Below are 27975 nucleotides of genomic sequence, written 5' to 3'. Positions count from 1 at the left end.
CGCCGCATGCTATTGGTTAAGGAAAACGTCAATCAGTTCTCGCCCCGCCTTTTTCGTGATTTCCGCTTCCTCCACCAATCGCGGCGTCTCGCGGGGTCTACCTTGCGCTGATTGGCCGCGCTCCCTGAGTCCCGCCCACACCCCGCTCCCATCTCTGCTTTTCAATTGGTTCTCCGCCCTGTCACTCACCGCAACACCCCTCAATCGCAGCGCGCCGGCTCCTTCCTTCCTCCCATTGGCCGCCGCGCTCTGTCCTCAGTGTGTGATTGGGTGAACCGTCTGTCAGTCAGCACGAATACGCGAGCTGATTGGTCACGCTCCTCCGGTGAAGGCGGGGCCTCCCAGCCTGCCCCGCGCGGCCTGAGGCGAGCGCGGCCCGTTCCCGTCGCCGCCTCCGCCATGTCCGAGTTCGGCCCGCGCCGCCCCCTCCGCCTCAACCGGGGGCCGCTCCCTCCGCCCCTCCCTCAGCCGGGCCCGGGGCCGGCCCGGGAGGAGGAGGAGGAGGAGGCGGCAGCGGTGGCGGAGGCGGCGGCGGAGGCGGCGGCGGTGGCGGAGGTGGCGGAGGGACGGGGAGGAAAGACGCGTTCGCCGACGCGGTGCAGCGAGCTCGCCAGGTGAGGGGCTCGGAGGGGCGGAGGGGAAAGCGAGGGAGGTACCGGGGATCCCCCCCGAGCCTCCCCCGCCCCCACATTCCCGGTAAGGCCCCTCCCCCACCCCTCCCCCCCCACACCGGGGGGTCGTGAGGGGAGGGGGGGAGGGGGAGGTCGCCCCTCCCCCCCGTCACCGGGACCCCCCCTCACGATTTTCCCGCCCTTCCCGTTCCCGGTTTTTTTTCCTTTCCCCTCACGATACCGTAATTATGGGGATTGAGGGCCCTTTACCGTAATTGTGCCGTTAATTTTATTAATTAGCGTGATTAATTAGCGGAATTTAGGGAATTAATGGGTGCGCTAATGGACCAAGGGGTGGGCAGGGGGTTTCGCTCACTCCGGACAGGACGAATTTGGGAGGGGAGGAAATTTTGGGGGGTCCTGAGTGGTTTTGGGGGGAATTTGGGGAGTCCTGAGGGGTCTTGGGGGTTTCTGAGGGGAATTTGGGGAGTTTTGAGGGAATTTGTGGGGTTCGGGGGGAGTTTTGGGGGGTCCTGAAGGGTTATGGGGAGTCCTGAGAGGTTCGGAGGGGAATTTGGGGATTCCTGAGGGGTCTTTGTGGGGTTCAAGGGCAATTTTGGGGGGTCCTGAGGGGGTTTTGGGGACCTGAGAGGTTCTGAAGGGCATTTGGGGATTCCTGAGGGGTCTTTGTGGGGTTCAAGGGCATTTTTGGGGGGTCCTGAGGGGGATGTTGGGGGTCCTGAGAGGTTCTGAGGGGGATGTGGGGGGTCCTGAGGGGTCTTTGGGGGGTTTCTGAGGGGAATTTGGGGAGTTTTTGAGGGGGATTTGGGGGTTCAGGGGCAATTTTGGGGAGGCCTGAGGGGTCTTTAAGGGTTTCTGAGGGGGATTTGGGGAGTTTTGAGGGGATTTGTGGGGTTCGAGGGGAATTTTGGGGGTCCTGAAGGGTTATGGGGGGTCTGGGAGGGATCCTGAGGGGGTGTGGGGGATCCTGAGGGGTTTCAAAGGAGTCAGGGAGGGATTTTGGGGGGTTATGAGGGGGTTTTGGGGCATCCTGAAAGGTTCTGAGGGGGTTTTGGGCGGTCCTGAGGGGTCTTTGGGGGTTTCTGAGGGGAATTTGTGGGGTTTGGGGTGAATTTTGGGGGGTCCTGAAGGGTTATGGGGGGTCCTGAGAGGTCCTGAGGGAATTTGGGGGTTCTGAGGGGGATTTGGGGGGCCCTGAGGGGGTTTTGGGGGTTTCTGAGGGGGATTTGGGGAGTTTTGAGGGGGATTTGGGGGTCCTGAGAGGTCCTGAGGGGGATTTGGGGGTCCTGAGAGGTTCTGAGGGGGATTTGGGGGTTCTGAGGGGGATTCAGGGAGTTTTGAGGGGGTTTGGGGGGAGTTTGGGTGGTCCTGGGGGGTTTTTTGGGGTCCTGAGGGGGATTTGGGGGTCCTGGGGGGATTTGGGGGAAATTCTGAGGGGATTTAGGGGGTCCCGAAGGGTTTGGGAGAGATTTTAGGGGAGCCTGAGGGGTTTTTGGGGGGTCCTGGGTGGGCCCTGAGGGGTCAGGGGATGATTTTGGGGGGTCCTGAGGGGTTTTGAGTGGAATTTGGGGGATCCTGAGGGGGTTTCGGGGGTTCCTGAGGGGTTTTGGGGAATTTTGGGGGGTCCTGAGGGGATTTTGGGGGGTCCTGAGGGTTTAAGGGGGTCAGGGTGGGATTTTTCGGGGGTTCCCAAAATTTGGGGAGGATTTGGGGGGGGGTGGGAACAGTTTCAAAGATCCTGAGGGGATTTTGAGGTGATTTAGGGGCATTATGGGGTCATTTTGTGGGATTTAGGAGCATTTTGGGGTCATTTTGTGGGGTTTAGGGGCATTTTGGGCAAATTTAGGGAAATTTTGACCAATTTAGGGACAATTTAGGGCTGATTTTGGGGCGATATTGTGGAATTTGGGGGGATTTTGAGGTTATTTAGGGACACTTTGGAGTAATTTGAGGCATTTTGTGGGATTTAGGGGCATTTTTGGGATTTAGGGGCATTTTGTGGGATTTAATTGCAATTTCGGGGTGATTTTATGGGATTTAGGGGCATTTTGTGGTATTTAATTGCAGTTTCGGGGTGAGTTTGTGGGATTTAGGGGCATTTTGTGGGATTTAGGGGGATTTTGGGGTAATTTTGTGGGATTTTGGGGTAATTTTGGGGTGATTTTGTGGGATTTAGGAGCATTTTAAAGCAATTTTGGGGTGATTTTGGGGCAATTTCGCTGCAATTTCCTTTCTTTTTTATCTCCTACATATCCCTAAAACCTGGACTTTTTCAGGAGAGGATTTTGGGGTGATTTTGCTCCTTTTCGGGTTTCTCAACCCCCCCAAATTTCCCTTTTGCCCCCCTCAGATCGCGGCCAAAATCGGGGGGGACGCGGCCCCGCCCGTGCCCAACAACAACGCCCCCCCCCCCGATTTTGGGGCTTTTGGGGGGCAAAAACGGCAGCTGGAGGATGGAGGTGAGGGGGAACCGCACCCCAAAACCCGGGGGGACCCCAACATTTGGGTAAGGGGGGCAAAGGAGGGGTCCCCAACCCCAAAATCTGCACCCCCAGATCAGCCCGAGAGCAAGAAACTGGCGGCACAGGGGGAAGGTGAGTGGGGTTTGGGGGGTCCTGAAGGGGTTTTTGGGGTTCTCAGAGGGGTTTTGGGGGGTCCTGAAGGGGTTTTGGGGTTTCTCAGAGGGGTTTTGGGGGGTCCTGAAGGGGGTTTGGGGGGTCCTGAAGGGTTTTGGGGTTCTCAGAGGGGTTTTGGGGGGTCCTGAAGGGGGTTTGGGGGGTCCTGAAGGGGTTTTGGGGTTCTCAGAGGGATTTTGGGGGGTCCTGAAGGGGTTTTTGGGGGGTCCTGAAGGGGTTTTGGGGTTCTCAGAGGGGTTTTGGGGGTCCTGAAGGGGGTTTGGGGGGTCCTGAAGGGGTTTTGGGGTTCTCAGAGGGGTTTTGGGGTTCTCAGAGGGGTTTTGGGGGGTCCTGAAGGGGGTTTGGGGTTCTCAGAGGGGTTTTGGGGGGTCCTGAAGGGGGTTTGGGGGGTCCTGAAGGGTTTTGGGGTTCTCAGAGGGGGTTTTGGGGGGTCCTGAAGGGGGTTTGGGGGGTCCTGAAGGGGTTTTGGGGTTCTCAGAGGGATTTTGGGGGGTCCTGAAGGGGTTTTGGGGGTCCTGAAGGGGTTTTGGGGTTCTCAGAGGGGTTTTGGGGGGTCCTGAAGGGGGTTTGGGGGGTCCTGAAGGGGTTTTGGGGTTCTCAGAGGGGTTTTGGGGTTCTCAGAGGGGTTTTGGGGGGTCCTGAAGGGGGTTTGGGGTTCTCAGAGGGGTTTTGGGGGGTCCTGAAGGGTTTTGGGGTTCTCAGAGGGATTTTGGGGGGTCCTGAAGGGGTTTGGGGGGTCCTGAAGGGTTTTGGGGGGGTCCTGAAGGGGTTTTGGGGGGTCCTGAAGGGGTTTTGGGGTTCTCAGAGGGATTTTGGGGGGTCCTGAAGGGGTTTTGGGGGGTCCTGAAGGGGGTTTGGGGTTCTCAGAGGGGTTTTGGGGGGTCCTGAAGGGATTTGGGGGGTCCTGAAGGGGTTTTGGGGTTCTCAGAGGGGTTTTGGGGTTCTCAGAGGGATTTTGGGGGGTCCTGAAGGGGGTTTGGGGGGTCCTTGAAGGGGTTTTGGGGTTCTCAGAGGGATTTTGGGGGGTCCTGAAGGGGTTTGGGGGGTCCTGAAGGGTTTTGGGGGGTCCCTGAAGGGGTTTTGGGGTTCTCAGAGGGATTTTGGGGGGTCCTGAAGGGGTTTTGGGGTTCTCAGAGGGGTTTTGGGGGGTCCTGAAGGGGTTTTGGGGGGTCCTGAAGGGGGTTTGGGGTTCTCAGAGGGGTTTTGGGGGGTCCTGAAGGGATTTGGGGGGTCCTGAAGGGGTTTTGGGGTCTCAGAGGGGTTTTGGGGTTCTCAGAGGGATTTTGGGGGTCCTGAAGGGGGTTTGGGGGGTCCTGAAGGGGTTTTGGGGTTCTCAGAGGGATTTTGGGGGGTCCTGAAGGGGTTTGGGGGGTCCTGAAGGGTTTTGGGGGGTCCTGAAGGGGTTTTGGGGTTCTCAGAGGGATTTTGGGGGGTCCTGAAGGGGTTTTGGGGGGTCCTGAAGGGGTTTTGGGGTTCTCAGAGGGATTTTGGGGGGTCCTGAAGGGGGTTTGGGGGGTCCTGAAGGGATTTGGGGGGTCCTGAAGGGGGTTTGGGGTTCTCAGAGGGGTTTTGGGGGGTCCTGAAGGGGTTTTGGGGTTCTCAGAGGGATTTTGGGGGGGTCCTGAAGGGGTTTTGGGGGGTCCTGAAGGGATTTGGGGGGTCCTGAAAGGGGGTTTTGGGGTTCTCAGAGGGATTTTGGGGGGTCCTGCAGTACCGGGTTGTGGCCAGGAGGGGGCGCTGTGAAAATGTCCCAAAGGGATTTGGGGTCCCCAAAGGGGTTTTGGGGTTCTGGGAAAGGTTTGAGGGGGTTTTGAAGGGATTTTGGGGGGGTCCTGAAGTGTTTTCAGGGTTCCCAGAGGGAATTTGGGGGGGTCCCTGAAGGGATTTTGGGGTTCCTTGAGGGATTTTTGGGGGTCCCCAAAGCATTTTTGGGGTGTCCCGGGGGAAGGTTTTGGGAGTTCCCAAAGGGATTTGAGGGGTCTTAAAGTGATTTTGGGGTTCCCAGAGGGATTGAGGGGTCCTGAAATAATTTTGGGGTTCCCAGAGGGATTTTGGGGGGTCCTGAAGGGATTTGGGGTCCCCAAAAGGTTTTTTGGGGTTCCTGCAGTACCGGGTTTGTGGCCAGGAGGGGGCGCTGTGAAATGTCCCAAAGGGATTTTGGGGGGTCCTGGGGAGATTTTGGGGGGGTCCCTGGGGAAATTTGGGGTCCCCAAAGGATTTTTGGGGGTCCTCAAAAGGATTTTTGGGGGTCCCGGGGAGGTTTTGGGGTTCTTCAGAGGTTTTTGGGGGTTCCCAAAGGGGAATTTGGGGTTCCGGGAAAGGTTTGAGGAGGTTTTGGGGGGATTTTGGGGTTACCCAAATTTGGGGACATTGGGGATTTTGGGGTCACCCCAGTTTTGGGGGGATTTGGGATTTTGGGGGTTTTGGGGTCACCCCAGGGTTGGGGTGGGGATTTTGGGGGTTTTGGAGTCACCCCAATTTGGGGATTTTGGGGGGATTTTGGGGGGGATTTGGGATTTTGGGGGTTTTGGGGTCCCCCCAGTTTGGGGGATTTTGGGGGGGATTTTGGGGGATTTTGGGGGGGATTTCGGGGGAATTTGGGGGGGATTTTGGGGGGGATTTTGGGGGGGGTTTTGGGGGATTTTGGGGGGATTTTGGGGTCCCCCCAGTTTTGGGGACCCCCTCGGAGGGCTCAGGTTTGGGGTGGGGATTTTGGGGTTTTTTTGGGGGGATTTTGGGGGGACTTTGGGGGTTTTCGGGTCACCCCAATTGGGGGATTTTGGGGGGGATTTTGGGGGGACTTTGGGATTTTTGGGGGTTTTGGGGTCACCCCAATTTGGGGATTTTGGGGGGGATTTTGGGGGGGGGTTTGGGGTCCCCCCAGTTTTAGGGGATTTTGGGGGGGATTTTGGGGGGGATTTTGGGGTCACCCCAATTTGGGGGATTTTGGGAGGAATTTTGGGGGGATTTTGGGGGGGATTTTGGGGTCCCCCCAGTTTTGGGGACCCCCTCGGAGGGCTCAGGTTTGGGGTGGGGATTTGGGGGTTTTTTGGGGGGATTTTGGGGGGACTTTGGGGGTTTTGGGTCACCCGAATTTGGGGATTTTGGGGGGATTTTGGGGGGGATTTTGGGGGTTTTCGGTTCACCCCAATTTGGGGGATTTTGGGGGGATTTTGGGGGGATTTTGGGGGGATTTTGGGGGGATTTTGGGGTCCCCCCAGTTTTGGGGACCCCCTCGGAGGGCTCAGGTTCCCCCCCCAGCGCTGCCGGCACCGATGGGGCCCCTGCACCCCCCTGCCAGGTACGGGGTCCGCCGGGGCATTTGGGGTTTTAATGGGGTTTTATGGGGTTTTTATGGGGTTTGGGGGATTTATGGGAATTTGGGGGGGTTTGGGGGTTTTTGGGGTTTTTTGGGGGTTTTTGGGGTTTTTGGGGGGGTTTTATGGGGTTTTTATGGAGGTTTTTATGGGGTTTTTTGGGGGGTTTATGGGATTTGGGGAGGGTTTTGGGGGAGGGTTTGTGGGGTTTTGGAGGGGATTTGTGGGGTTTTGGGGGGTTTGGGGAGGGTATGGGGTTTTTATGGGTTTTTGGGGGTTTGGGGGGTTATGGGGTTTTTGGGGGGTTTTTGGGGGGCGTTATGGGGTTTTGGGGGGTTTTGTGGGGGTTATGGGGTTTTTATGGGGGTTTTGGGGGGGCATTTATGGGGTATTTATGGGGTTTTGGGGATACATATGGAGTGTTTTTGGGGTATTTATGGGGTTCTTATGGGGTTTTTGGGGGGATTTATGGGGTTCTTATGGGGTTCTTATGGGGTTCTTATGGGGTTTTGGGGGGTTTATGGGGTTCTTATGGGGTTTGGGGGATTTATGGGGTTTTTTATGGGGTTTGGGGGATTTATGGGAATTTTCGGGGAGTTTGGGGTTTTTTGGGGGTTTTTGGGGGGTTTTATGGGGTTTTTATGGAGGTTTTTATGGGGTTTTTGGGGGGGGTTTATGGGATTGGGGGAGGGTTTTGGGGGAGGGTTTATGGGGTTTTGGAGGGGATTTGTGGGGTTTTGGGGGTTTGGGGAGGGTATGGGGTTTTTATGAGTTTTTTGGGGGGTTTTTGTGGGGGTTATGGGGTTTTTATGGGGGTTTTGGGGGGGCATTTATGGGCTTTTCTTGAGGCATTTGTGGGGGTTTTGGGCGATTTATGGGGTTTTTATGGGGTTTTTATGGGGTTTTTATGGGGTTTTTGGGAGTGTTTTTGAGGATTTATGGGGTATTTATGGGGTTTTGGGGATATTTATGGAGTGTTTTTGGGGATTGATGGGGTTTTGATGGGGTTTTTGGGGTTCTTATGGGGTTCTTATGGGGTTCTTATGGGGTTCTTATGGGGTTCTTGGGATATTTATGGAGTGTTTTTGGGGATTTATGGGGTTCTTATGGGGTTTTTGGGGGATTTATGGGGGGTTATGGGGGGTTTTTGGGGTTCTTATGGGGTTTTTGGGTGATTTATGGGGTTTTTATGGGGTTTTTGGGATATTTATGGAGTGTTTTTGGGGATTTATGGGGTTCTTATGGGGTTCTTATGGGGTTCTTATGGGGATTTATGGGGTTCTTATGGGGTTCTTATGGGGTTCTTATGGGGTTCTTATGGGGTATGTATGGGGTTCTTATGGGGTTCTTATGGGGTTCTTATGGGGATTTATGGGGTTCTTATGGGGTTCTTATGGGGTTCTTATGGGGTTCTTATGGGGTATGTATGGGGTTCTTATGGGGTATGTATGGGGTGTTTATGGGGTGTTTATGGGGTGTTTATGGGGTGTTTATGGGGATTTATGGGGTTCTTATGGGGTTCTTGTGGGGTTTATGGGGTTCTTATGGGGTTTTTGGCGGCCCCAGGACGACGGTGACCGAGGAGTACCGGGTTCCTGACGGGATGGTCGGCCTCAGTGAGTGCCGGGGGTTTGGGGGATTTGGGGGATTTTGGGGGGTTTTGGGGGATTTTGGGGGGATTTTGGGGGGTTTGGGGATTTTTGAGGGATTTTGGGGGGTTTTGGGGGGATTTTGGGGGGATTTTGGGGGGATTTGGGGGATTTTGGGGGGTTTTGGGGGGATTTTGGGGGGATTTTGGGGACCCCCCCCAAACCCCAATTTTGGGGGGACTTGGGATGAGTTTTTGGGGAGGATTTGAGGCTTTTGAGGGGGATTTTGGGAGGAATTTGGGGTTTGGGATGATCCCAAGAATTTATGGGGTGACCCCAAAACTTTGTGGGGATTTTGGGGACCCCCCTCTAAACCCCTTTTTGGGGTTGGTTTTGGGGCTTTTGGGGTGGGAATTTTGGGGATTTTGAGGGGAATTTTGGGGGATTTGAGGTTTGGAACGATCCCAAAAATTTCTGGGGTGACCCCAAAACTTTGTGGGATTTTGGGGACCCCCCCATAACCCCAATTTTGGGGGGGGTTTGGGATGAGTTTTTGGGGTCATTTGGGGTTTTTGAGGGGGATTTTGGGGGGTTTGAGGTTTGGGGGTCCCAGGAATTTGGGGGATTTTGGGGACCCCCCCCAAACCCCATTTTGGGGTTGGTTTTGGGGTTTTTGAGGGGGATTTTGGGAGGAATTTTGGGAGGAATTTTGGGGGCAACCCCAAAACTTTGTGGGGATTTTGGGGACCCCCCTCTAAACCCCATTTTTGGGGTTTTTGGGGTGGGAATTTTGGGGATTTTGAGGGGGATTTTGAGGGGGATTTTGGGAGGAATTTTGGGGGCGACCCCAAAACTTTGTGGGGATTTTGGGGACCCCCCCAAACCCCATTTGTGGGGGGATTTGGGGATTTTGAGGGGGATTTTGGGGATTTTGAGGGGGATTTTGAGGGGAATTTTGGGAGGAATTTTGGGAGGGATTTTGGGGGCGACCCCAAAACTTTGTGAAATTTTGGGGACCCCCCCCCCCCCACCCTTTAAACCCCAAACTTTCCCCTTCAGTCATCGGCCGAGGGGGGGAACAAATCAACAAAATCCAGCAGGACTCGGGCTGCAAAGTGCAGATTTCCCCAGGTATGGGGGACCCCAAACCCTCCCTGACCCCCCCATCCCAGAGGGGCCCAAAAACCCCCCAAAAACGCGGGGGGCGGGGCCCTGAACCCCCACTTTGTGTGCCCAGACAGCGGCGGCCTGCCCGAGCGCAGCGTGTCCCTGACCGGCGCCCCCGAGGCCGTGCAGTGAGTCGCCCAAGGGCTTTGGGAGCCTGACAAGGGGGTTTAGGAGCCTGAAATTGGGGTTGGGGGCCCCAAAATTGGATTTAGGGACCTCAAAATTGGGTTTGGGAGCCTGACAAGGGGATTTAGGAGCCTGAAATTGGGGTTGGGGGCCCCAAAATTGGGTTTGGGAGCCTGACAAGGGGATTTAGGAGCCTGAAATTGGGGTTGGGGGCCCCAAAATTGGGTTTGGGGTGCCCGAAATTGGGTTTGGGTGCCCCAAAATTGGGTTTAGGGGCCCCAAAATTGGATTTAGGGACCTCAAAATTGGGTTTGGGAGCCTGGAAAGGGATTTAGGAGCCTGAAATTGGGGTTGGGGTGCCCAAAATTGGGGTTGGGGTGCCCGAAATTGGGGTTGGGGTGCCCGAAATTGGATTTAGGAGCCCCGAAAGGGGGTTTGGGGAGCTTCAAATTGGGTTTAGGAGCCTGAAATTGGGTTTGGGGTGCCCGAAATTGGGTTTGGGAGCCTGACAAGGGGATTTAGGAGCCTGAAATTGGGGTTGGGGTGCCCGAAATTGGGTTTAGGAGCCTGAAATTGGGGTTTGGGGAGCTTAAAATTGGGTTTGGGAGCCAGAAATTGGGGTTGGGGAGCCTAAAAGTGGATTTAGGAGCCTGAAAGGGGATTTAGGAGCCTGAAATTGGGACTGGGGGCCCTAAAAGTGGATTTAGGAGCCCCAAAAGGGGGTTTGGGGAGCTTAAAATTGGGTTTGGGAGCCTGAAATTGGGATTGGGGAGCTTAAAATTGGGTTTGGGAGCCTGAAATTGGGATTGGGGGCCCCAAAATTGGATTTAGGGACCTCAAAATTGGGTTTGGGAGCCTGAAAAGGGGATTTAGGAGCCTGAAATTGGGGTTTGGGACACTGAAATTGGGGTTTGGGGTGCCTGAAATTGGGTTTGGGGACTCTGAAATTGGGTTTGGGAGCCTGGAAAGGGATTTAGGAGCCTGAAATTGGGGTTTGGGCGCCTGAAAGGGGATTTAGGAGCCTGAAATTGGGATTGGGGACTCTGAAATTGGGATTGGGAGGCTAAAATTGGATTTAGGACCCCAAAATTGGGTTTGGGAGCCTGAAAAGGGGATTTAGGAGCCTGAAATTGGGGTTGGGGAGCTTCAAATTGGGTTTAGGAGCCTGAAATTGGGGTTGGGGGCCCCAAAATTGGATTTAGGGACCTCAAAATTGGGTTTGGGAGCCTGAAAAGGGGATTTAGGAGCCTGAAATTGGGGTTTGGGTGCCTGAAAGGGGATTTAGGAGCCTGAAATTGGGATTTGGGACACTGAAATTGGGGTTTGGGGTGCCTGAAATTGGGTTTGGGGACTCTGAAATTGGGATTGGGAGGCTAAAATTGGATTTAGGACCCCAAAATTGGGTTTGGGAGCCTGAAAAGGGGATTTAGGAGCCTGAAATTGGGGTTTGGGGAGCTTAAAATTGGGTTTGGGGGCCCTGAAATTGGGATTGGGGAGCCTAAAAGTGGATTTAGGAGCCTGAAATTGGGGTTGTGGGCCTCGAAATTGGGATTGGGGAGCCTAAAATGGCTCTGGGGGCCCTAAAAGTGGGTTTGGGGTGCATAAAAGTGGGGTTGGGGGCCCTAAAAGTGGGTTTAGGAGCCTGAAAGGGGGTTTGGGAGCCCAAAATTGGGATTGGGGAGCTTAAAATTGGGGGTGGGGACCCCAAAATTTGGTTTGGGGGCCCTGAAATTGGGGTCGGGGAGCCCAAAAGTGGGTTTAGGAGCCTGAAATTTGGGTTTGGGGAGCCCAAAATTTGCTTTGGGGGCCCCAAGATCCCCCCTAAACCTCCCCAAACTGCCTCAAATCCCCCCCAAACCCCCCAATGATCCCAAACCCCCTCGGCCAGGAAGGCCAAGGCCCTGCTGGATGACAGAATGCACCCAAATCCCCCCAAAATCCCCTCTAAACCCCCCCAAACCTCCTTGAATCCCCTCAGATCCCCCCCAAATTCCCTCTAAACGCCCCCAAATCCCCCCCAAACCCCCCAATGATCCCAAACCCCCTCGGCCAGGAAGGCCAAGGCCCTGCTGGATGAGATCGTGTCCCGAGGCCGGGGGGGACCCCCGGGGCCCTTCCCCGACGCCGCCAACGGCAACGGGAGCGTGCAGGAGCTGATGATCCCCGCGGGCAAGGCCGGGCTGGTCATCGGCAAGGGCGGCGAGACCATCAAACAGCTCCAGGTGCGCGCCTAAATCACCTTGGCTGGGGGTTTGGGGAGGTTTAGAGGGGATTTAGGGATGTTAGAATAGGGCTGGTTATCGGGGAGACCATCAAACAGCTCCAGGTGCGCGCCTAAATCACCTTGGCTGGGGATCTGGGGGGGATTTGGGGAGGTTTAGGGAGGTTTCGAGGGGATTTAGGGAGTTTGGAATGGGGCTGGTCATCAACAAGGGCGGCGAGACCATCAAACAGCTCCAGGTGCGCGCCTAAATCACCTTGGCTGGGGGTTTGGGGAGGTTTAGAGGGGATTTAGGGGGGCTTAGAGGGGATTTAGGGATGTTAGAATAGGGCTGGTTATCGGGGAGACCATCAAACAGCTCCAGGTGTGTGCCTAAATCACCTTGGCTGGGCTTTTTGGGGGGGTTTGGGGAGGTTTAGGGAGGTTTCGAGGGGATTTAGGGACGTTAGAATGGGGCTGGTCATCAACAAGGGCGACGAGACCATCAAACAGCTCCAGGTGCGCGCCTAAATCACCTTGGCTGGGGATCTGGGGAGGTTTAGGGAGGTTTGGAACGGGGCTGGTCATTGGGGAGACCATCAAGGAGCTCCAGGTGCACCTAAATCCCTTTGGCTGGGGGTTTGGGGAGGTTTAGAGGGGATTTGGGGAGGTTTCGGGGGGATTTGGGGAGGTTAGAACGGGGCTGGTCATCAGCAAGGGCGGCGAGACCATCAGGCAGCTCCAGATGTGCGCCTAAATCACCTGGGCACGGGATTTCGGGAGGTTTAGAGGGGATTTAGGGGGGCTTAGAGGGGATTTGGGGTGGTTTAGAATAGGTCTGGTCATCGGCAAGGGCGGCGAGACCATCGGGCAGCTCCAGGTGCGCGCCTAAATCACCTGGGCACAGCATTTGCGGGGGTTTAGGGAGGTTTCGAGGGGATTTAGGGAGGTTTAAGGTGAATTTGGGGAAGTTTAAGGGAGATTTGGGGGGGATTTGGGGATGTTTTGGGGTCCCTGGGTGGTTTTTTTGGGGGATTTCTCACCACTTTTGGGGTCCCTGCTTTCTTTTTTGGTGTCCCTGGGTATTTTTGGTGTCCCGGCTTTATTTTTTGGTCTGTGTGTCCCTGGGTATTTTTTGGTGTCCCTGGGTATTTTTTTGTGTCCCTGGGTATTTTTTGGGGTCCCTGGGTGGTTTTTTGGGTCCCTGGGTGGTTTTTTGGGGGATTTCTCACCACTTTTGGTGTCCCTGGTTTATATTTTGGTGTCCCTGGGTATTTTTTGGTCTCCCTGGTTTATTTTTTGGTGTCCCTGGGTATTTTTTGATCCCTGTTTGTCCTTTTTTTTTCTCCCTGGGTAATGTTTTGGTGTCCCTGGGTAATTTTTGGGATTATTTTTTTTTTTTTTTTTTTGGATCCCTGGTTTATTTTTTGGTGTCCCTGGTTTATTTTTTGGTGTCCCTGGTTTATTTTTTGGGGAGCCCTGGTTTATATTTTGGTGTCCCTGGGTATTTTTTGTTACCTGGTTTATATTTTTGTGTCCCTGGGTATTTTTTGGTGTCCCTGGGTATTTTTTGGATACCTGCTTTAGGTTTTTGTGTCCCTGGGTAATTTTTGGGATCCCTGGTTTATTTTTGGTGTCCCTGGTTTAATTTTTTTGTGTCCCTGGGTATTTTTGGTGTCCCTGGTTTATATTTTGGCGTCCCTGGGTAATTTTTGGCCTCCCTGAGTAATTTTTGATATCCCTGGGTATTTTTTGTGTCCCTGGGTATTTCTGGGCTCTGTCCTCACCCTCTCCCCGCTCCAGGAGCGCGCGGGGGTGAAGATGATCCTGATCCAAGACGGTTCCCAAAACACCAACGTGGACAAACCCCTGCGCATCATCGGGGAGCCCTACAAGGTGCAGGTGAGGAAAACCCCAAAAAAACCCCAAAAAACCCCAAAAAAACCCAAAAAAAACCCCAAAAAAACCCCCAAAAAACCCCAAAAAACCCCAAAAAAAAACCCCAAAAAAACCCCAAAAAACCCCAAAATCCGGGGTTTTCACCCCAAACCCCCCCATTCCCAGCAAGCCTGTGAGATGGTGCTGGACATCCTGAGGGAGCGCGACCAGGGCGGCTTCGGCGACCGCTCGGACTACGGGGCGCGCCTGGGAGGGGGAATCGACGTGAGTGACGCCCCAAAAACACCCCCAAAATCAGCCCAAAAATACCTGAGATGTTCCCCAAAAATCAGCCCAAAAATACCTGAGATGCGCCCCAAAAATCAGCCCAAAAATCCCTTTTTTCATCCTCAAAATCCCCCCAAAAATCAGCCCAAAATCCCTTTTTTCACCCCAAAAATCAGCCCAAAAATCCCTTTTTTAGCCCAAAAATCAGCCCAAAAATCCCCCTTTTCACCCCAAAAATTGCCCCCCCAAAAATCCCCCCAAAAATCCCCCCAAAATTACCTAAAATATTCTCCAAAAATCCCCCCAAAATCCCTTTTTTCACCCCAAAAATCAGCCCAAAATCAGCCCAAAAATACCTGAAGTGTGCCCCAAAAATCAGCCCAAAAATCCCTTTTTTCAGCCCAAAAATCGCCCCAAAAATCGTCACAAAAATCGCCACAAAAATCACCCTTTTCACCCCAAAAATCACCCCAAAATCAGCCCAAAAATCACCCCCAAAATCCCCTTTTTCACCCCAAAATCATCCCGAAATTCCCTGAACTGTTCCCCAAAAATCACCCCAAAATCGCCCCCAAAATCACCCCAAAAAATCCTTTTTTCACCCCAAAAATCACCCCAAAATCAGCCCAAAAATCAGCCCCAAAATCAGCCCCAAAATCAGTCCAAAATCGCTCCCAAATTACCTGAAATGTTCCCCAAAAATCCCCCCCAAAATCAGCCCAAAATCACCTGAAATGTTCCCCAAAAATCCCCCCAAAAATCGCCCCAAAATCACCCCAAATATCCCCCTTTTCACCCCAAAATCACCCCAAAAATCACCCCAAAAATCAGCCCAAAAATCGCCCCAAAAATTCCTTTTTTCACCCCATAAATCAGCCCAAAAATACCTGAAATGTGCCCCAAAAATCAGCCCAAAAATCCCTTTTTTCATCCTCAAAATCCCCCAAAAAATCACCCCCAAAACCCCTTTTTTCACCCCAAAAATCCCCCAAAAAATCACCCCCAAAATCCCTTTTTTCACCCCAAAAATCAGCCCAAAAATCGCCACAAAAATCACCCCAAAATCCCCTTTTTCACCCCAAAAATCAGCCCAAAAATCAGCCCCAAAATCAGCCCAAAATCGCTCCCAAATTACCTGAAATGTTCCCCAAAAATCCCCCCAAAAATCGCCCCAAAATCACCCCAAATATCCCCCTTTTCACCCCAAAAATCACCCCAAAATCACCCTAAAAATCACCCCAAAATCCCTGTTTTCACACCAAAAATCAGCCCAAAAATCCCCCCAAAAATCCCCTTTTATCACCCCAAAAATACCTGAAATGTTCCCCAAAAATCCCCCCAAAAATCCCCTTTTTCATCCCAAAAATCAGCCGAAAATCACCCCAAAAATCCCCCCAAAATTCCCCTTTTTCACCCCAAAATCCCCCCAAAAATCCCCCAAAATCCCCTTTTTCACCTCAAAAATCCCCCCCAAAAATCCCCCAAAAATTCCCCTTTTATCACCCCAAAAATCCCCCCAAAAATCCCCCCAAAATTCCCCTTTTTCACCCCAAAAATCCCCCCAAAATTCCCCTTTTTCCCCCCAAAAATCCCCCCAAAAATCCCCCCAAAAATCCCCTTTTATCACCCCAAAAATCCCCCCAAAATTCCCCTTTTTCACCCCAAAAATCCCCCCAAAAATTCCCCTTTTATCACCCCAAAAATCCCCCCAAAATTCCCCTTTTTCACCCCAAAAATCCCCTTTTATCACCCCAAAAATCCCCCCAAAAATCCCCCCAAAATTCCCCTTTTTCACCCCAAAAATCCCCCCCAAAAATCCCCTTTTTCACCCCAAAAATCCCCCAAAAATCCCCCCAAAAATCCCCCAAAAATTCCCCTTTTTCACCCCAAAAATCCCCCAAAAATCCCCCCCAAAATTCCCCTTTTTCACCCCAAAAATCCCCCCAAAAATCCCCCCAAAAATCCCCTTTTTCCCCCAAAAAATCCCCCCAAAATTCCCCTTTTATCACCCCAAAAATCCCCCAAAAATCCCCCCAAAATCCCCTTTTTCACCTCAAAAATCCCCCCAAAAATCCCCCCAAAAATCCCCCCAAATTCCCCTTTTTCACCCCAAAAATCCCCCACAATCACCTGAAATACTCCCCAAAAATCCCATTTCCCCCCCCCAAACCCCCCATTTTTTTTCCCCCCTCCCCATTTATATTTTCATGGGGGGGGTCCTGGCCTTGAGCCCCCTCCCCAAAACCCCCGAATTTTCCCAAAACCCCCGAATTTTCCCAAAATCCCCCAATTTCCCCGTTCCCAGGTGCCGGTGCCGCGTCACTCGGTCGGGGTCGTCATCGGCCGCTCGGGGGAAATGATCAAAAAGATCCAGAACGACGCCGGGGTGCGCATCCAGTTCAAGCAAGGTGGGACCCCCACCCACAATGGGGACCCCCACCCAAATGGGGAGCCCGACCCACATGGGGACCCCCACTCAAATGGGACCAATCCCAAAATGGGGACCCCCACCCAAATGGGGACCCCCACCCACATTGGGGACCCTGCCCCAAATGGGGAGCCCCACCCACATGGGGACCCCCACCCACAATGGGGACCCCCACCCAAAATGGGGACCCCCACCCAAATGGGGACCCCCACCCACAATGGGGACCCTGCCCCAAATGGGGACCCCCACCCACATGGGGAGCCCCACCCAAATTGGGGACCCCCACCCAAATGGGGACCAATCCCAAAATGGGGACCCCACCCCAAATGGGACCAATCCTCAAATGGGACCAATCCCAAAATGGGGACCCCCACCTAAAATGGGGACCCCCACCCAAATTGGGACCAAGCCCCAAATGGGGACCAATCCCTAAATGGGGATCACTCCCCAAATTGGGGACCCCCACCCAAATGGGGACCCCCACCCACAATGGGGACCCCCACCCAAATTGGGACCAAGCCCCACTTGGGACCAAGCCCCAAATGGGACCAATCCCAAAATGGGGATCACTCCCCAAATTGGGACCCCGACCCACAATGGGGACCCCCACCCAAATTGGGGACCCCCACCCAAATTGGGACCAAGCCCCAAATTGGGACCAATCCTCAAATGGGACCAATCCCAAAATGGGGATCACTCCCCAAATTGGGGACCCCCACCCAAATGGGGCCCCCCACCCACAATGGGGACCCCCACCCAAATGGGGACCCCGTCCCACATGGGGACCTCTCCTCAAAATGGGGATCAATCCTCAAACTCCTGAATTCCAGACCCCTCCTCAAATGGAGACCAATCTCCAAATTGAGACCCCCTCCCCAAATGGGGACCCCTCCCCAAATTCCTGAATTCCAGACCCCTCCCCACATTGGGGACCCTGACCCAAAATGGAGAACCCACCCCAAAATAGAGACCAATCCCTAAATGGGGACCCCTCCCCAAATTGGGACCAATCCTCAAATTCCTGAATTCCAGACCCCTCCTCAAATGGAGACCAATCCCCAAATGGAGACCCCTCCCCAAATTCCAGAATTCCAGACCCCTCCTCAAATTCCAGACCCCTCTCCATTTATTGAAGGCTTTGGGCGATGCTGGGAGTGAGGGGAAATTGGGGAGGGGGATTTGGAGGATTTGAGGAGGGGGATTCGGGGAATTTGGGGAGGGGGATTCGGGGAATTTGGGGAGGGGAATTTGAGGAGGGGGATTTGAGGAATTTGGGGAGGGGGATTTGGGGGATTTGAGGAATTTGCTGAGGGAATTTGAGGAGGGGTCTTTGAGGATCCCCAGCCTGAAGCCCCCTCCCCAATTGAAGCCCCCTCCCCAAATCCCCCCCTTGCCTCAGGGTGAGAATTTGGGGAATTTGCTGGGGGAATTTGAGGAGGGGGCTTTGAGGAATTTGAGGAGACACCTTTGGGCAATTTGAGGAGGGGGATTAAGGCATCCCCAACCTGAAGCCCCCTCCCCAAATTCCCCCCCATCCCCAGATGATGGAACGGGGCCGGAGAAAATCGCTCACATCATGGGACCCCCCGAGCGCTGCGAGCACGCGGCCAGGATCATCAACGAGCTGCTGCAGAGCCTCAGGGTGAATTGGGGAGGGGGCTGCGATTGGGGAGGGGGCTTCAGGGTCAGGGGATCATCAACGAGCTGCTGCAGAGCCTCAGGGTGAATTGGGGAGGGGGCTGCAATTGGGGAGGGGGCTCTGGGCTCAGGGGATCATCAACGAGCTGCTGCAGAGCCTCAGGGTGAATTGGGGAGGGGGCTTCACCCTGGGGAGGGGGCTTCAGGCTCAGGGGATCATCAACGAGCTGCTGCAGAGCCTGAGGGTGAATTGGGGAGGGGGCTTCACCCTGGGGAGGGGGCTTCAGGCTCAGGGGATCATCAAGGAGCTGCTGCAGAGCCTGAGGGGGAATTGGGGAGGGGGCTGCGATTGGGGAGGGGGCTCTGGGCTCAGGGGATCATCAACGAGCCCAGGGTGAATTGGGGAGGGGGCTTCAAATGGGGAGGGGGCTTCAGGCTCAGGGGATCATCAACGAGCCCAGGGTGAATTGGGGAGGGGGCTTCAAATGGGGAGGGGGCTCTGGGGTGGAGGAACCCCCCAATGATTTCCTATAGAGGTTGGGGGAATTTGGGGAATTTGGGGAGGGGGCTTTGGGGTGGGGAGGGGGTTTTGGGGTCAGGGGATCATCAATGAGCTGCTGCAGAGCCTCAGGGTAATTTGGGGAGGGGGCTTCAAATGGGGAGGGGGCTCTGGGGTCAGGGGATCATCAATGAGCTCAGGGTGAATTGGGGAGGGGGATTTGGGGAATTTGGGGAGGGGGCTTTGGGGTGGAGGAACCCCCCAATGATTTCCTATAGAGGGTGGGGGAATTTGGGGGATTTGGGGAATTTGGGGAATTTGGGGAGGGGGCTCTGGGGTGGGGAGGGGGATTTGGGGCGGCTGAATCCTGCAATGATTCCCTATAGAGGGTGGGGGAATTTGGGGAGGGGGCTTCAGTTGGGGAGGGGGCTCTGGGGTGGGCTCAGGGGTTGCTTTAGGGCCGGTTTTGGGGTGGTTTTTTGGGGCCTTTTTAGGGATTTTTTAGGGATTTTTTTGGGATTTTTTGGGTTTTTTTTGAGGCCGTTTTAGGGCCATTTTTGGGTTGGTTTTTTTGAGGCCATTTCAGGGATTTTTTGGGGTTTTCGGGGCCGTTTTAGGGATTTTTGGGGGGTTTTCGGGGCCGTTTTAGGGCCATTTTTGGGTTGGTTTTTGGGGCCTTTTTAAGGATCTTTTGGGATTTTTTGGGGGCCTTTTTAAGGATTTTTTGGGGCCGTTTTAGGGCCATTTTTGGGTTAGATTTTGGGGCCGTTTTAGGGATTTTTTGGGGTTCTTTGGGGGCTGTTTTAGGGATTTTTTGGGGCCGTTTTAGGGATTTTTTGGGGCCGTTTTAGGGCCATTTTTGGGTTAGATTTTGGGGCCTTTTTAGGGATTTTTTGGGGTTCTTTGGGGGCTGTTTTAGGGATTTTTTGGGGCCGTTTTAGGGCCATTTTTGAGTTGGGGTTTTTGGGCCGTTTTAGGGATTTTCGGGGGGTTTTTGGGGCCGTTTTAGGGCCATTTTTGGGTTGGTTTTTGGGGCCTTTTTAGGGATTTTTTGGGGTTCTTTGGGGGCTGTTTTAGGGATTTTTTGGGGCTGTTTTAGGGATTTTTTGGGGCCGTTTTAGGGCCATTTTTGGGTTGGTTTTGGGGCCTTTTTAAGGATTTTTTGGGATTTTTTGGGGGCTGTTTTAGGGATTTTTTGGGGCCGTTTTAGGGATTTTTTGGGGGTTTTTTGGGCCGGTTTAGGGCTGGTTTAGGGCTGGTTATTTGAGGCTGTTTTAGGGATTTTTGGGGGCTGGTTTTGGGGTGTTTTAGGGCCATTTTAGGGCTGGGTTTAAGGCTGGTCTAGGCCTGGATTTTGGGATTTTTTGGGGCCGGTTTTGGGCCGGTTTTGGGGTTGTTTTAGGGCTGTTTTGGGGCCGTTTGTGGGGCAATTTTAGGGCTGGTTTAGGGTTGGGTTTTTGAGGCTGTTTTAGGGATTTTTTGGGACTGTTTTAGGGCTGTTTCCCAGCTATTTTAGAAAGATTTTTTGGGGTACTTTAAGGATATTTTAGGATTATTTTAAAGATGCCATTCAATAATTTCACAACTATTTCAACACTATTTTATTTTTTTGGGGTACTTTAAGGATATTTTAGGATTATTTTAGAGATGCTATTCAATAATTTCACACCTATTCCAACGCTATTTTATTTTTATTTTTTGGGGTACTTTAAGGATATTTTAGGATCATTTTAGAGATGCTATTCAATAATTTCACACCTATTCCAACGCTATTTTTGGGGTATTTTAAGGATATTTTAGGATTATTTTCGAGATGCTATCCAATAATTTCACACCTATCCCAACGCTATTTTTGGGGTATTTTTGGGATATTTTAGGATTATTTTCGAGATGCTATTCAATAATTTCACACCTATTCCAACGCTATTTTTGGGGTATTTTAAGGATATTTTAGGATTATTTTAAAGATGCTATCCATTAATTTCACAACTATTCCAACGCTATTTTTGGGGTATTTTTGGGATATTTTAGGATTATTTTAAAGATGCTATCCAATAATTTCACACCTATCCCAACGCTATTTTTGGGGTATTTTTGGGATATTTTAGGATTATTTTAAAGGTGTTATTCAATAATTTCACACCTATCCCAACGCTATTTTATATTTTTTTGGGGTGTGTCCCCCCTCCCCTATTTTGAGGGGGGTCCCACCCCTCTCTGACACCCCCCCTCCCTCCCCCCTCACAGAGCGGCCCCCCAGGACCCCCCGGGCCGGGGCTGCCCCCGGGGGGACGCGGTCGGGGCCGGGCTCAGGGCACTTGGGGCCCCCCCGGCGGGGAAATGACTTTTTCCATCCCCACCCACAAATGCGGCCTGGTCATCGGCAGAGGTGAGGAGAGAGACCCCCGAGACCCCTCCCCAAAAAAAAAATTCCCGAACCCCAAAAATCCCTTGGATCGTGTTTGGGGGTGACCCTTTTTTAAACCAAATAATTTCATTTATTTTTGGGGTTTTTAGGGGGTGAGAACGTCAAGGCCATCAACCAACAGACGGGGGCGTTCGTGGAGATCTCGAGGCAGCTGCCCCCCAACGGGGACCCCAACTTCAAACTCTTCGTCATCCGCGGCACCCCCCAGCAGATCGACCACGCCAAGCAGCTCATCGAGGAGAAAATCGAGGTGGGGGGCACCCCAAAAAAAAAAAAAAAAAAAAATATGGGGAGGGGGACCCCAAAATCGCCACAAATCGGCCCCAAAAAAATCCCCAAAAAAATCCACCCAAAAATGATGAAATTTGTGGGATTTGAGTGTCGCCCTCTGGTGGGGAAATGTGGTACTGCAGCCTGTCCAGAATTCCAATGGGGGACCCCAAAATCGCCACAAATCGGCCCCAAAAAAAATCCCCCAAAAATCACGAAATTTGCGGGATTTGAGCGTCGCCCTCTGGTGGGGAAATGTGGTACTGCAACCTGCCCAAAGTCCCAATGGGGGACCCCAAAATTCTCCTGGGGGACCCCAAAATCCCAATGGGGGACCCCAGACCTGCCCCAAATCTTCCAAGAAAATCCCCCCAAAAATGACGAAATTTGCAGGATTTTAGTGTCGCCCTCTGGTGGGGAAAATCTGGTACTGCAACCTACCCAAAATCCCCTAAATCCCCCCAAAAATCCCAAAATTTGCGTGACTTGAGTGTCGCCCTCCGGTGGGGAAAATCTGGTACTGCAACCTACCCAAAATCCCACGGGGGGACCCCAAAATTCCCCTAAATCCCCCCTAAAAAATCCCATAATCCCCCCAAATAATCCTAAAAATCCAAGAAAACCCCCCAAAAATCCCAAAAAATCCGAAGAAAACCCCCAAAAAAATCCCAAAATTTGCGGAATTGAAGTGTCGCCCTCCGGTGGGGAAAATCTGGTACTGCAACCTACCCAAAATCCCACAGGGGGACCCCAAAACCCTCCTGAGGGGACCCCAAAACCCCAGCCCTGACCTAAAACCCTGCTGGGGAGACCCCAAATCCCCCCCAAAAATCCCCCCCAAAAATTCCCCCCAAAATCACGAAATTTGCGGGATTTCAGTGTCGCCCTCCGGTGGGGAAAATCTGGTACTGCAGCCTGTCCCAAAATCCCCCAGTGGGGGAACCCCAAAACTTCCCCGGACCCCAAAACTTCCCCTGACCCTAAAACCCTCCTGGGGACCCCCAAACCCCTCCTGGTGTCCCCCACACCCCCTGAACCCCCATTTTTCCCCCTCCAGGGCCCTCTGTGCCCCGTTGGCCCCGGCCCCGGTCCCGGGGGTCCCCCCGGCCCCGCCGGCCCCATGGGACCCTTCAACCCCGGACCCTTCAACCAGGGCCCCCCCGGAGCCCCCCCACAGTGAGTACCCCCCTTTTTATGGGGGTGAACCCCCAAAAAACCCCTAAAAACCCCCCCAAAATCCTAAATCTGATCCTTTGAACCCCAAATTTTCCAGCCCTGGGGGACCCCCCCCCACACCAGTACCCGCCCCAGGGTTGGGGGAACGCGTACCCCCAGTGGCAGCCGCCAGCCCCACACGACCCCAGTGAGTATTTGGGGGTTTTTGGGGGGTCCCCGAATTTTGGGGGACCCCCTAAAAGGGTTTGGGAGGAGTTTGGGGAACCCCCCTTGGGTTGGGGTTTGGGATTTTGGGGGTGGGGCTTGGGTATATCCTAAAATATCTCCTAAAGGTTGGGGGGGATTTGGGGTTTTTTGGGGTTTTTTGGGGGGGGGGGGGATTTGAGGTTTGGGGGATTATAAAAAGGTTAAAATCGGGTTAAAATCCCAAATTTTGGGGTAAAAATCCCAAATTTTGGGGCTAAAAATCCCGAATTTTGGGGATAGAAATCCCAAATTTTGGGGTAAAAATCTCGAATTTTAGGGGTAAAAATCCCAAATTTTGGGGATAGAAATCCCAAATTTTGGGGGTAAAAATCCCAAATTTTGGGGATAGAAATCCCGAATTTTGGGGGTAAAAATCCCAAATTTTAGGGGTACAAATCCCAAATTTTGGAGATAGAAATCCCCAATTTTAGGAGTAAAAATCCCGAATTTTGGGGTAAAAATCCCAAAATTTACAGGTAAAAATCCCGAATTTTGGGGCTAAAAATCCCGAATTTTAGGGGTAAAAATCCCGAATTTTGGGGCTAAAAATCCCGAATTTTGGGGCTAAAAATCCCGAATTTTAGGGCTTATACAACCATAAAAATCCCAATTTTTTTGCTGTCGCAAAATGCTAAAAATCCCAAATTTTAGGGGTAAAAATCCCGAATTTTACAGGTAAAAATCCCAAATTTTGGGGATAGAAATCCCGAATTTTAGGGGTACAAATCCCAAATTTTAGGGGTACAAATCCCAAATTTTAGGGGTAAAAGTCCCAAATTTTGGGGTAAAAATCTCAAATTTTGGAGGTAAAAATCCCAAATTTTGGGGATAAAAATCCCGAATTTTGGGGGCTAAAAATCCCAAATTTTGGGGTAAAAATCCCGAATTTTAGGGCTAGAAATCCCGAATTTTGGGGCTAAAAATCCCAATTTTTTTGCCGTTCTAAAACGCTTAAAAACCCCCCCAATTTTTTGGGGGCCCCCCCCGACTAACTCTGTGTTCTTTTTGGGGCCCCCCCAGGCAAGGCGCCGGCCCCGGACCCCAACGCGGCCTGGGCCGCCTACTACTCGCACTACTACCAGCAGGGCCCGGGGCCCGTGGCCGGGCAGCCCCCGCCCGCCGCCCCCCCCGTGCAGGGAGAGCCCCCCCAGCCCCCCCCCCGCCGGCCAGGCCGACTACACCAAGGCCTGGGAGGAGTACTACAAGAAACTGGGTGAGGAACCCCGAAATCGGGGAGTTTTGAGGGGTTTGGGGCCTTTTGGGGGGGTCTGAGTGCCCAAAATCCACCCTGGGTTGTCCATGGTTGTACTACAAGAAACTGGGTGAGGAACCCCGAAATCGGGGGGTTTGGGGGGGGTTTGGGGGGTGTTTGGGGGCGTCTGAGTGCACCCTGGGTTCTCCTTGGTTGTACTACAAGAAACTGGGTGAGGAACCCCGAAATCGGGGCCTTTTTGGGGGGGTTTGGGGCCTTTTGGGGGGTCTGAATGCACCCTGGGTTCACTACAAGAAACTGGGTGAGGAACCCCGAAATCGGGGGGTTTGGGGGGGTCTGAGTGCACCCTGGGTGTTCCTTGGTTGTACTACAAGAAACTGGGTGAGGAACCCCGAAATCGGGGCCTTTTGGGGGGTCTGAGTGCCCAAAATCCACCCTGGGTTCACTACAAGAAACTGGGTGAGGAACCCCGAAATCGGGGGGGTTTGGGGGAGTTTGGGGGGGTCTGAGTGCCCAAAATCCACCCTGGGTTGTCCTTGGTTGTACTACAAGAAACTGGGTGAGGAACCCCGAAATCGGGGAGTTTTGAGGGGTTTGGGGGGGTCTGAGTGCCCCAAATCCACCCTGGGTTCACTACAAGAAACTGGGTGAGGAACCCCGAAATTGGGGGGTTTGGGGGGGGTTTGGGGCCTTTTGGGGGGTCTGAGTGCACCCTGGGTTCTCCTTGGTTGTACTACAAGAAACTGGGTGAGGAACCCCGAAATCGGGGCCTTTTTGGGGGGTCTGAGTGCCCAAAATCCACCCTGGGTTCACTACAAGAAACTGGGTGAGGAACCCCGAAATCGGGGGGTTTGGGGGGTTTGGGGGGTCTGAATGCACCTGGAAGTGCCCAAAATCCAGCCCAAAATCCAGCCTAAAATCAGGTCTGGGGTCCTCGAAATTCACCCCAAAATTCAGCCCAAAATTCACCCAAAACTCAGGCTGGGGTCCTCAAAATTCACCCAAAAATTGAGTCTGGAGTCCTCGAAATCCAGCCCAAAATTTACCCCAAATTTCAGTCTGAGGTCTTCAAAATTCACCCAAAAATTCACCCCAAAGTTCAGCCTGGGCTTTCCAGATTCACCCCAAATCCACGCCAGGGACCCCAAATATGCCCCTGGAGACCCCAAAACTGCCCCATGGGACCCCAAATTTGCCCCTGGAGACCCCAAATCCACCCCAGAGACCCCAAATCCACCCCAGGGGACCCCAAAACTGCCCCATGGGACCCCAAATTTGCCCCTGGAGACCCCAAATTTGCCCCATGTGGACCCCAAACCCACCCCAGGGACCCCAAATCCGCCCCTGGGGACCCCAGAACCCAACCCAGGGACCCCAAATCCACCCCAGGGACCCCAAATCCACCCCAGGTGAGCCCCCCTGCCCCCCCAGGCCAGCAGCCGCAGCAGCCGGGGGCCCCCCACACCAAGGCCTGGGAGGAATATTACAAAAAACAGGGTGAGAACCCCAAAATGCTCCTCAAAACCCCAAAATGCTCCTCAAAACCCCAAAATGCTCCTTAAACCCCAAAATGCTCCTTAAAACCCCAAAATGCTCCTCAAAACCCAAAATCCTGCTCAAAACCCAAAATGCTTCTCAAAACCCCAAAATCCCCCTCAAAAGTCCCCAAATGCCCCCAAACCCAAAATCCCCCTCAAAAATCCCATTCCCCAAAATCCCATTCCCAAACCCCCCCCAAAACCCAAAAATCCCCCTCAAAAATCCCCAAAATCCCCTCCCCAAAACCCCAAAATCCCCCTCAAAAATCCCCAAATGCCCCCGAACCCCAAAATCCCCCCTCAAAAATCCCAAAATCCCCTCCCAAAAACCCCAAAATCCCCCTCAAAACCCCCAAAATCCCCTCCCAAAATCCCCAAACCCCCCCAACCCCCCCACCCACCCCCACCCTGGGCTGATTTTTGCCCCCCTCCCCCCCCCCCCCTCAGAGCCCATTTTGGGCTCATTTGCGGCTCCTGAACTGCCCCAAATCCCCATTTTTGGGGGGCGTCGGTGACCTCTGACCCCTCCCCTCCCCCTGTGCCCCCCCAGCCGCCCAGGTGGCCTCGGGGGGGGGTCCCGGGGCTCCCCCCGGCCCCCAGCCCGACTACAGCGCGGCCTGGGCCGAGTACTACAGACAGCAGGCGGCGTACTACGGCCAGAGCCCGGGGCCGGCGGGGCCAGCGGGGCCGCCCCCGCCCGCCCAGCAGGGACAGCAGGTAAGGGCCCAAAAATAGCCCGAAATTAGCCCAAAAATGGCACAAAAATAGCCCTAAAATAGCACAAAACCAGGCCAAAAACGCCCCAGAAATAGGCCTAAAAATAGCCGAGAAATAGCCCAAAAACTGCCCCAAAACCGCCCCCGCCCACCCAGCAGGGACAGCAGGTAAGGGCCCAAAAATAGCCTGAAATTAGCCCAAAAATGGCACAAAAATAGCGAAAAAATAGCCCTAAAATAGCCCAGAAATAGCCCTAAAAATAGCCGAGAAATAGCCCAAAAACTGCCCCAAAACCACCCCAAAACCGCCCCCGCCCGCCCAGCAGGGACAGCAGGTAAGGGACCAAAAATAGCCTGAAATTAGCCCAAAAATAGCGAAAAAATAGCCCTAAAATAGCCCTAAAATATCCCAGAAATAGCCCTAAAAATAGCCGAGAAATAGCCCAAAAAATACCCGAGAAATAGCTCAAAAACTGCCCCAAAACCGCCCCCGCCCGCCCAGCAGGGACAGCAGGTAAGGGCCCCCAAAAATAGCCCGAAATTAGCCCAAAAATGGCACAAAAATAGCCCAAAAATAGCCCAAAAATAGCCCTAAAATAGCCCTAAAAATACCCGAGAAATACGTGTGAAAATAGCCCAAAACCGCCCCCGCCCGCCCAGCAGGGACAGCAGGTAAGGGACCCCAAAATAGCCCGAAATTAGCCCAAAAATAGCCCAAAAATAGCCCAAAATACCCCAAAACCAGGCCAAAAACGCCCCAGAAATAGCCCTAAAAATACCCCCGAAACCCCCAAAAAATACCCCCAAAATTACCCCAAAAATAACCCCCAAATACTCCCAGAATCCCCCCCCAAAAAACCCCCAAATTACCCAAAAAATAACCCCAAAATAGCAAAAAAATCCCCAAAAAACCCCAAAAATTACCCCAAAATACCCCCAGAGTCCCTCCCAAAAAAACCCCAAAATTACCCAAAATACCCCAAAATAACCCCAAAATACCCCCAGAATCCCCTCCCCAAAACCCCCAAAATTACCCCAAAATCCCCCCCCGGGACCCCCCAATTCCCCCCAGGGGATTTTTGGGGTCCCCCCTCATCCTCCCCCTCCCCTCCCCCACAGGCTCAGTGACCCCTCCCCCATCTGTCGCCCCTCCCCCACCCCCCTCCCCTTTTGTTTTTATGGGAGCGGCCGGAGGGGGAGGGGCACCCCAAAAATCCCCTCCCCCCCCAACCTCCAAAAAAAAAACCCCAAAAATGCCCAAAATCCCCCCAAAAATTCCCCTCCCCTCCCCCCCGGAGCCGCTGGAACATTCCTGGGAGCCACTGGGGACCCCCCCCAAAAAATCCCATGGGGACCCCCAAAATCCCCCCCAGGGACCCCCAAATTCCCCCCCAATTCCTCCCTGGGGGTCCCCAAAATCCCCCTGGGACCCCCCCCCAAATTCCCCCCAAAATTCCCTTTGGGGGTCCCCAAATTTCCCCAAAATTCCCCTCACGAGGTCCCCAAACCCCCCCAGAACCCCCCCAAATTCCCCTTGGGGGGGGGGGGTCCCCAAATCCCCTGGGACCCCCCCAAAATCTCCCACTGGGGGTCCCCAAACCCCCCCCCCAAAATCTCCCCCAAAATCTCCCCCAAATCCCCCGGGGACCCCTCAGGAACCCCCAAAATTCCCCTGGGGGGGTCCCCAAATCCCCCCAACCACCCCCCACCCCCAAAGAGGGTCCCCAAACCCCCTGGGACCCCCCAAAATTCCCCCACTCAGGACCCCCAAATCCCCCTCAGGACCCCCCAAAATTCCCCTGGGGGGGTCCCCAAATCCCCCCAAATTCCCCCCCCCCTCCCAGGGGTTCCCCTCCCCCCCCCGGTCGCCCCCCTCCCCTCCCTGCTCCTCCCCCCCCCCCCCCTTTGCCGTGTCCGTGTCGTTCCGGAAGGCTCCGGAAGGTTCTGGAAGGTTCTGGAGATCGGCGCCTGCCGAAGGCTCAACAAGAAG

At 53.6% G+C, this 27975-nt stretch overlaps 1 protein-coding gene across 1 annotated transcript; it reads left to right on the top strand.

Annotated features, from left to right (window-relative positions):
• The first annotated feature begins 6 nt into the window (after positions 1-6).
• KHSRP (KH-type splicing regulatory protein) lies at positions 7-27648 on the top strand. Its single transcript, XM_066570260.1, is given in 22 exon segments — positions 7-95; positions 332-614; positions 2983-3091; positions 3188-3226; positions 6530-6569; positions 8152-8201; positions 9234-9305; positions 9412-9469; positions 11521-11689; positions 13471-13569; positions 13732-13830; positions 16139-16241; positions 17803-17903; positions 20646-20787; positions 20916-21076; positions 22154-22272; positions 22371-22459; positions 23539-23669; positions 23671-23731; positions 25163-25228; positions 25820-25986; positions 27105-27648. Coding segments are annotated over 22 exon segments (2256 nt in total). The 3' UTR covers positions 27114-27648.
• Positions 27649-27975: the final 327 nt, after the last annotated feature.

Source organism: Molothrus aeneus, unplaced genomic scaffold (genome assembly GCF_037042795.1).
Source record: "Molothrus aeneus isolate 106 unplaced genomic scaffold, BPBGC_Maene_1.0 scaffold_30, whole genome shotgun sequence".
Lineage (NCBI taxonomy): Eukaryota > Metazoa > Chordata > Aves > Passeriformes > Icteridae > Molothrus > Molothrus aeneus.
This window is presented reverse-complemented; position numbering and strand designations above follow the sequence as displayed.